Source organism: Lolium perenne, chromosome 5 (assembly GCF_019359855.2).
Source record: "Lolium perenne isolate Kyuss_39 chromosome 5, Kyuss_2.0, whole genome shotgun sequence".
Classification (NCBI taxonomy): Eukaryota; Viridiplantae; Streptophyta; class Magnoliopsida; order Poales; family Poaceae; genus Lolium; species Lolium perenne.
The window spans coordinates 223,644,565-223,654,090 of NC_067248.2; the positions used below are offsets into that span (position 1 = coordinate 223,644,565).

Sequence of the window (9,526 nt, forward strand, 5' to 3'; positions counted from 1 at the left end):
TGGGAGAACGAGTTATGCCATTTGCAGTATGGCTTTCCGTTCAGCTCCTGTACCTTGGGGATTTTGAGGCCTTCGGGTAACTTCAACTGCTTCTCCTTGAGTAAGAGGTCGAAGATTTGCTCAGTTTTAGTCACGTCAAAATCAAACCCTCTGGGCGGACCTGGCGGCTTAACCCATTTGCAGGACACGGGGGTTGCCCCCCGAGTCCATTCAACCACTGCTACCTCTTGATCTCCCGCAGAGCCTTCGCCTTCATCTGCCTCAACCAGGACTACCGCACGCTTGAATTTGTCCTGGTACAAGTCCGGGTGGCGCTGTTCGTATAACGACAGTTTCTGAACAATGTGCGCCAGTGAAGGGTAGTCTGCTTGGGAGGCCATATCCTTGATTGGTGATGCAAGGCCCACCACTGCCAACTCGACTGCTTCTTTTTCAGTCACACGAGCCGAATAACATCGGTTCCTAAGATTTCTGAAGCGCTGGACGTATTCTGCCACAGTTTCTCCACGCTTCTGACGTACTTGTGCTAGATCGGCAATGCCGGCCTCGGAAGCCTCTGAGTGATACTGCATGTGGAACTGCTCTTCCAACTGCTTCCACGTCCGGATTGAGTCTGGTGGCAGCGATGTGTACCACCCGAAAGCCGATCCTGTGAGGGACTGTGCGAAGAACCTCACACGTAGCTCATCTGCTGCTGAGATCGTGCCCAGCTGTGCCAAATATCGGCTCACATGCTCGATGGAGCTGGAACCATCTGATCCATTGAACTTGGAGAAATCAGGGAGCCGATATTTGGGTGGTAGCGGGATCAACTCGTACTCGTTGGGGTACGGCTTGGAATAGCCGATTGTCCTCCTTTTCGGCACCATGCCGAACTGGTCTCTCAGTATGGTACTGATTTGATCCGCGGTGCTGGCTGCAGGAGTCGAACTCTGAAGATTCGCCGGAGTGGCATACTTAGCCAGCCATGCTTGCTTTTCCATCTCTCGAGCCAACCGCAGGAGCTGAGCTCTCGGAGGTTTGTTGGAGTGGCATACTTAGCTAGCCACGTCTGCTTCTCAAGATCTGTCGCTGAAGTTCCTCCTGCTTTTCCAGAAGTCCCTGCTGCTGCAGTCTGGTTTGTGAGTGCCCAGTTACTGCAGTCTGGCACATATGTGCACGTGTATCCGTGAGGGATCTCCTTAGGCGCCTCATACAAGAACTGGTAATCACTAGGGTCACCACCGATCTTGTAGACGACGTATGCCGGTGAATTCGGCACTTCTGGTGCTGCCAACGCGAACGGCAGCGGTGGGCGGGACTGGAGTGGCATCTCTCCTTGGTAAGTCCCGAGAGCTGGTCTTGACGGAGAGTACTGGTGCCTCATGATTTCCTGGATCACGCGAAGAGCGACACGCTCCAAAGCGTTCACCAGGCTCTCAGAATGGCGGTGCAGCGAGTGAGCCACCATGTAGTTAATCTCCTGACGCAGGGACCTGGTGCGTTCTTCTGACGGGGCGGACAGGTCTACTCCATCGAGCGCACCTTCAGGCGAGAACCCTTTCCACCTGACGCCATGTGAACGGGTTCTGTGAAAAGAGCCGATGAGGTCGGCTTCGAGGATTGCTTTGACCTCGTCGTACTTCTTCTTGAGCTCCTCGGTCAAATCCTCGTACGTGACTGGGGTGCCGTCCGCCATCTCAGATGTAGATGGCGATGCGGTTGATGTCGAAGATCGTCCCACCGGGCGTTCCAGAATGTGTTGCGGTCAGAAACCCACCGGCGAGCAGCGACGGGCAACACAGGAGAGCCGGGAGCAACTTAGGGCTGCGGCTGGCCCTGGTCCCTCCGAGCGACGGCCCGCAAAGACTCCGGCACGCACGTCCGATGCTGGTGCAAGGGCGTGCCACCTGACCTATACCTGGTCAGGAAGGTGATGGAGATGCCTCGATTAGTTTCCTGCATGGCATACACGTAAACATTAAATACGAGCCTCGATCGGCTCTCAGGTTGTCCTGTGAATCGGCTCGAAGAGCCGATCCACCCATGATTCGCACAAGGTGTACGAATATATGGTGGTCCTGCTTGATCAAGATAAAGCTAAAATGATCTACGATGATTTAGGGTCTTCACCGCATAATCGGAACATCCTACTCGTGATTGAGCCTCGCGGCCGCGCACGGTGATCGTAAGCCGATCCTAGACAAGGCCTAAAAACCAACACGAGGTTGATCCCCGGAACATCCTGTCTAGGGCTAGCAAACTACACCCTACGCGCCGCTGGATCCTTCAACCCTTTGTAAGGCCTAACTATGCAGATATTAAACTAATCCTTGAAGAACAAGGAGCAACCATGACGGATCGGATCTACTAAATAATGATCAAGCGGGGTGCCGCCCCTACACCTAAGATAGGTGTAAGGGCGGCTAGATGTCTAAGGGTTGCACGATGACAGCATATGATACGAAGAACAATGCTAACCCTAACACATCTAAGATAACTACGTTGCTCGCCATCAAAAAGGCTTCAGTACGAGCAACGCATGAACAACGAATAAACTTGTACTGCCTAGATCGCAAGATGCGATCTAGGCAGCATGATGCTTACCCGGAAGAAACCCTCGAGACAAGGGAGTTGGCGATGCGCCTAGATTGGTTTGTGGTGAACGTGATTGTTGTTTATTTCATAAACCCTAGATACATATTTATAGTCCGTAGACTTTCTAACGTGGGAATAACCCAACCGTGCACGAGCCAAACTCTAACTAACCGACACGTAATCTACTATATTACAGATACACGGGCAAACTAGCCCAAACTTTGCATATAAGGCCGATTCACGTATATTCTTCCATGTATATTCTTTAAGCCCATCTTGATCGCGGCCCACCCCTGACTCGGTCAAATTCTGGTGATAACAACACTAGAAGGAGCCAACATGTTGTGAAGCGATAGAGGCACTCCCCCTATATGTGTGCATACAAGTAGTTTGCATTTGAATACAAATGCACAACATATAGGTGCGAGGTGTCTCAACACAAAAGATTTATTGGGGTGTTCTCAAATATTTATTGAAAAGAAATAAATTTATGGCTAGTATTACTTTCAGTAAATAAAAAATTGGAGTAGCATGAATTGTTTCCCGCGGGCGTGGTATGAATTCTACCACGATGATGCTTTCTTCCCCCCCACACAACATTGTTGTTGATGATCATTATAGAGGCTGTATTGGGATTTGGGAGATGAATGTAAAAAATGATCCAAATATTAGTTTGGCTGCAAACATATATTTACACGTGTAATGGCAGATAGCAACCAAGAAGAACGTCATCAAGATGATAACACCGCTCCAACTCGGTGTTCTCTCATCCATTGAATCATAGCGGAAAAAGTGAAACATGTTGTTTTGTAGAGATTGGGTAATGGATGTAAAGCAACACAAAATTATGTAACGCAAGCTTTTGGGTGGTTCAGTATATATATTTTTTCTACGTCCCATTTGGCATCCAATTTTAAAAATTCTCTATTCATTCCAAATCTCGTAAAAAAAAATCGTTAGCTTTTGTTTTCAATTTTTTGGAGGATTTTGAATGCTACGAAATATAAGCAGGTTTTCAGAACGCTGCGAACCCAAGAACCAAAAGGCTCTCGATGGTAAAAAAAAAATAGTTCAGGGCGCAACAGATGATCGGCATCGATTAACTCGGTTTTTCCATGACAGGACCATAATTTTACAGCATTCTACCAGTACATTTTGGACGTGCTTCAGCTATTGGAGGAATCAACCCCCTCCTGCGTCATTTAGCACCTGAGCTACTTTGACATTTTTGTTTTGTACTCTTGCACGGTGAAGTTTCTTCATATTGAGACAAACACCCACTGAACATCTAGAGATGCTGCCTTTCATAAGCTACAACAACTTACTAGTTGTCACCGTGGAAGGCTAAACTGTCTTGTCGGAAAATGGTTAAATAATGGAGGTACGTAGACGCGTGAACATCATCAAATACGAAGTGCTGGAAATTCTCCAAACATACTTGGTTTGGATAGTACGCTCGCCCGGGGCGCTTTGACTAGTCTAGAAAAGCATGCTTAAGAGTTAAGTATTGTATTCTGCTTGTTGCTAAACGAAGTGTATGAAGCATTTTCCTAAAAATAAGTGTATGAACCATTTGGTGGGAAAAAAAAATTGACATGCGTGCTACACACGTAATAAGGTTCTAAAATAGCAACCGCTAAGATTGCAAAAAAAAGTTTTATCGATAATATTACACAAGTGGTTTTGTTTAGGTGGATCTTTTATGTTTCCAGAAACAAAACTTAATGGCCCATAGAATGTGATTAACCATGATTGAAGAGAAGACTAAGCCTCGGCGCTCTTGTTCGCCGACCTGGTCGGCGGCGTGTTTGCACCGCACACCCCTGTGGTGGCTAGCTGGGCCTTGGCCCACTAGGAGGTAATTTTTTGTTTTGTTTCCTTTTTCTTTTTCTGTTGTTTCTAGTCTGTTTTTTTCTATTACATTATTCCATTATTCGATTTTCTTATTTTTTTCAAAAACCTGAACATTTTCAAATAGAAAAATTTAAAAATCCGAATTTGTTCAAAATTGAACATATTTTAGGTTCGATTTTTTAAAAATTTATGCATTTTTTAAAATTGAACATTTTTAAAATTTAATTTTTAAAACCATAAAATTATAATAAAATTAATCATTTCAAGTTTTGAATATTTTTAATTTTTAATTTTTAAACATTTTTAAGTTTTGATTTTTTTCATTTTTAATGTTTTTAAAATTTGAATTTTAAAAAATATGAATATTATCCAAATCAAAACATTTTTATAAAACTGAAACATTTATTAAAAAATATTGAAAATTAAAAAGTAGGAAAGAAACAGAAGAAGAATCGGTAAAAGAATCCGAACAAAAAAAAAACCGAAACAAAAGACGAAAGAAAAATTCTGAAAATGGGCCAGGCCTATCAACTGCGTTGGGTGTGCGGCGGTTAGTGGACGTCGACCTGGTCGGCATATAGGAATTTTTAGGGAGTGAGCAGCCCGTTGCATGTGCAGCCCAGTGTAATATTACTGGCTCGCTGAGCAGGCTTGTAGCCCAGGAAATTTGCCGCCTGCGCTTAATCCCAGTCGTACCTGATTGCTGCTATGGGCTGGCTTACTTTTTTTTTTATCGTTCATGGGCTTTCTTACTCTGGCCTGTGGAAGGCGAACCGCAGAGCCCCTGATCGTCATCTGTGCAACCCGCAAAGCCCCTCGCAGCTCACCGGCCTCTTCCCCTCACAAAAAAAAACTCGCCAACCGCACACGCGGGGTGATGCTATATGCCGACCTGATCGGCGCCGAACACGTCCCGCACACCCCCTGTAGCATGTGGGCATGGCCCATTAACGCAGATTCGTTCCCCAAGCTCGTTTACCTCAAGTTCTGTTTCGCAGTTTCGCTCGTTTGCTAAACAAATTTTGAATATGAACAATTTTTGAAATTTGAACAAATTTCGAATCTAATTTTTATTCAAATTTCAGAATTTTTAAACTTAATTTTTCGAACAATTTTTGAAATTTGAATAATTTTTGAATCTGAACAATTTTCAAAACAATTTTGGAATGTGAACAATTTACGAAATTTGACCAATTTCCGAATCTGATTTTTTTTTAAAAAAATGAACAAATTTTGAAACTAATTTTTTTTGAATTTCAGAATTTTTTAATCTTAATTTTTTGAGCAATTTTCGAAATTTGAACAGTTTTTGAATCTGAACAATTTTCAAAATTTGAACAATTTTCGAATCTGAACAATTTTCAAAATTTGACCAATTTTCGAATCTGAACAATTTTCGAAATTTGACCAATTTTCAAATCTGACAATTTCAAAATTTGATTTTTTTCCAATCTGAACAATTTTCAAAATTTAAAATTCTTACGAATATATAAATATATTTTGAAAGAATAAAAGAAGAAAAACTGGTTAAAAAATGAAAAGCGGGTAGAAAATCCAAACAGAAAAACCGCACAGAATAAGGAAAAACGAGTTGAAGCAAAGCCAACGCAGTAATGGGCCTGGCCCAAATAGAGGTGTGCGGTGTCCGGTCGGCACCGACCAGTGCGGTGTATAGGAATCACCCACACGCGGCCTGATATCGGCACTCCGCCGACAGCTTGTCGCCCTGCCCTGTCTCCCCCCTCACTCCCTGGTGTTGCCGTGCGCATCTGCACCAGTGGGGAATTATTTTCTTGCCCCTGTTTATTTTTCCACTATAATTTGCCCTCAATTACCTTGTACTTCCCCTTTTACCATGAATTACCTGGTGTTGACCGCGCTTGCAACCTAGGCTCCCTGCGGCGAAGACGGACGGGGCTAAGAGCATCTTCAGCCGCGTCTCCAAAATAGCTTTAAAGGTATTTGAGGCGTGTCAGATAAATTTTCATTTCCAGCCGCGCGCCTCAAAGCCTCCTTCCGGCGGGGCCCAATACGGTGTCCGGTTCCCCGAGCCCATCTCCGATCCACAGGGGATACTTCGGGCACGTCAGACACAACGAAAAGTGAGGCGGGGAGTCGCGGGACCGACGCGTCAACGTCACATTCAAGTTTAACCTAACCTTCGCCTACCTCGCGACGGAAGTTATTGGCGCTGCTAGACGGTGCAGTTTCCGCAGAGGCGCAGCGAAGCATCTCGTCGCGCTTAGCTCTCCGTGCCAGCGTTAATGAGCGCCACCGCTCCCCCGTCTCCCTCCGACACATAAAACAGGGCGCTCTCGCATCGTCCCTCACACACAAACCCTACCACCTCTCTCCCCAACCCTAGCCGCCACCATCTCAAGAGTCAACGCGATGGCTGGTAGAGGTAGAGGCCGAGGTCGCGGACGTGGTCGTGACCGTGGCCGTGCTGGTGCACCCAGAGCTGCACGGTCACCCGTTGCCTGCGACGTCGTCGTCATGATCGTCGTATCTGCAGGAAGAGCACCAAGTGATGTTCGAGTTCGTCGTCGTCCTTAATGGCGACCCACTCGGCATCCATAGGCTGCCAGACAAGTTCGCCGAGTTCGTCGCCGGCAACGAGCCAGTCGCGCTGCATCTACGGGAGGCTGGTTGCGACTGCTGCCGGTGGGCGGTGGACGTGCTCTTCGACGGGCGCGGCAAGATGTAGCTCCACACCGGCTGGGAGAAGTTCACGTGCTACCACGACCTCCAAGCCGGCTGCGTGCTCACATTCTCTTACCTAGGCGACGCGGATATGAGCGTGAAGGTGTTCGACGACACGTCGTGCCGCCAGCACTACCACGGCAACGACGAAGAGGATGACGATTGAACACGCCGAGTGTTCTTTCTTCGCAGGGACAATGGGCACGGAGGTTTCTGGATGTTCTTCCTCGAAAGGACCAATAGGGCTATCATTACCAGGTGGATTTTCTAGTTTGGGTGACTGAAAGTGCCTGAGAGTGTTCTTTCTTGGCATCGAATATACGAAATCTGCGATGCCAACACTACTTAGGTTTCCTCATTTTTCAATATTTGAACTATGTATTAGTTTGTGGAAACCATGTTCCAAACTATACCTTAGTTTGTGTAAAACCATGTTCCCAATTATGTATTAGTTTGTGGAATGTTCCTCCTCTCTATTGAAATGAAAAAAAAATTAATGTTAAAAAAAGTTTGGGGCGGCGTTTTGGGGACGCGGCTGGAGAGCGATGTCCCCTAAACGTGGCACGAAGAAAACACGTCCCCCAAACGCTCGATCCGGCGCCGTTTGGGGGCCGCTTTGGGGGACACGGCTGGAGATGCTCTAAGGCCATCTCCAACGGGGCGATCCATCCCGCGTCCGCGCGTCTGGATGGGTTAAACCGGACAAAAACGTGGCCTAGCGCGCGAACGCATCCCAAAAACGGATGGTCGTGGCGTCCGGGACGACCCAAAGCCGGCCCAAATCCGGGCCTCGTTTGCGTGGCCGCGGACACCGAGGGATGGCCTCTCGTGTCCTCCCTTGTCCTCCCGTGGCCCGCTTGTCTACCTCCCAAAACACAGCCCCCTCACACACACATCCCCCTCTCCGCCGCCACCCCACGACCGGCAATTTGCGACCGCGTCCACGCCGGCCATCGACATCCAGACGCCGACAAGCGGTGCAACAACATAGAACGCGGCACGACGCTTTCGCCTGTGCTTTCGGGGCCTCGGTGTAGCGTCGGAGAACACCGCCGCCGACGTTGTGGTCCTCTCGCCGTCGCGAGTCCTCCCGCCGTCATCAGCTTTGCCATTGCCGGTAGAGTGAGCTCTCGTGCACCGTGCTTCCAGGCCGCAAGTCGGCCGGGACGACCATTGCCTGCAAGTCCCTACGGAGGCATTGGATTGCCCCCGCCCGCGAGGTGTTCGATGGATGGGTCAACTAATTTGTCTCATTTCATCTGTAGATCATGGTGGACAACGACGTCGAGTTCTTCTACAAGAACTTCATCGACACGTCCTCAGACGACGAGTCCGAGGACGACTTTCTCACGGAGGCTACGTTGCTCATCCACGAGCACAATGTTGCGCAGATCCCCGTGTACCGGGGGTCCTTGCCAGGGCGCGCGCCGGCCTTGGACCGCAAAAGAGAAAGCAGCGACGAATTGCTCTTCCACAACTACTTCCACTACCACAAGCCATTGTTCACGCTGGCCTTGTTTCGCCGCTGTTTTCGGATGTCCAGACCGTTGTTCAACTGGATAATGGATGGCGTCGAGGTCTACGACGACTACTTCATCGCCAAACAGGATGCAGTTGTCAAGGTAGGCATGTCTTCATATCAGAAATGCATGGCAGCGATTAGGATGCTAGCATATGGTGTTGCCGGTGATTACGTAGATGAGCGAGTCCAGCTGCTTGGAAGCGATACACAGGTTGTGCAGCTTTGATCGCTGTGTTTGGTGAACAATCACTACACCAACCTACTGCAGAGGATACAACCCGTCTATTGTCAATCAAGGCTTCCAGGGGGTTTCCTGGGATGCTTAGCAGCATAGACTGCATGCACTAGGAGTGAAAGAATTTCCCTTTTGGTTGGCAAGGCCGTACAAGGGCCATTATGAGGGGTGCACAGTGATTCTTGAAGCAGTTGCTTCACATAACACATGGATTTGGCACTCATTCTTCGGAATGGCTGGCTCGCACAATGACATTAGTGTGCCGCTGAAAGGACACAGATGCCGCCTAGAGGGGGTGAATAGGCATTTAAAACTTTTACCATTATGGCTTAACAAATGCGGTATAAAACTAGCGTTTAATTTGTCAAGCATAAAACCTATATAACTAGGGTTCACCTATGTGCACCAACAACTTATGCTAAGCAATACAAGCAAATATGAGATAGCAAAATATATAAATTCAAGCACGAAGGCTATAAAAAATTAAAGTGCATAAGTAAATAACTGATGACCCACAAGTATAGGGGGTGTATCGCAGTACTTTCGATAAATAAGAGTGTCGAACCCAACGAGGAGCAGAAGGTGTTGACAAGCAGTTTCGATGAAGGATTCATTGTAAATGCTCACAGACAAGT

At 47.4% G+C, this 9,526-nt stretch overlaps 1 protein-coding gene across 1 annotated transcript; it reads left to right on the plus strand.

Moving 5' to 3' along the window:
* The first annotated feature begins 8,402 nt into the window (after window positions 1-8,402).
* On the plus strand, window positions 8,403-8,882 carry LOC139831754 (uncharacterized). The gene has a single exon (XM_071821078.1). It carries the CDS (start codon window positions 8,403-8,405, stop codon window positions 8,880-8,882), a length of 480 nt encoding a protein of 159 aa, XP_071677179.1.
* The last annotated feature ends 644 nt before the right edge of the window (window positions 8,883-9,526 follow it).

Excerpts from the sequence above, each read along its gene's own strand:
- LOC139831754 (XM_071821078.1), top strand. The coding sequence starts at position 8,403 with ATGGTGGACAACGACGTCGAGTTCTTCTACAAGAACTTCATCGACACG.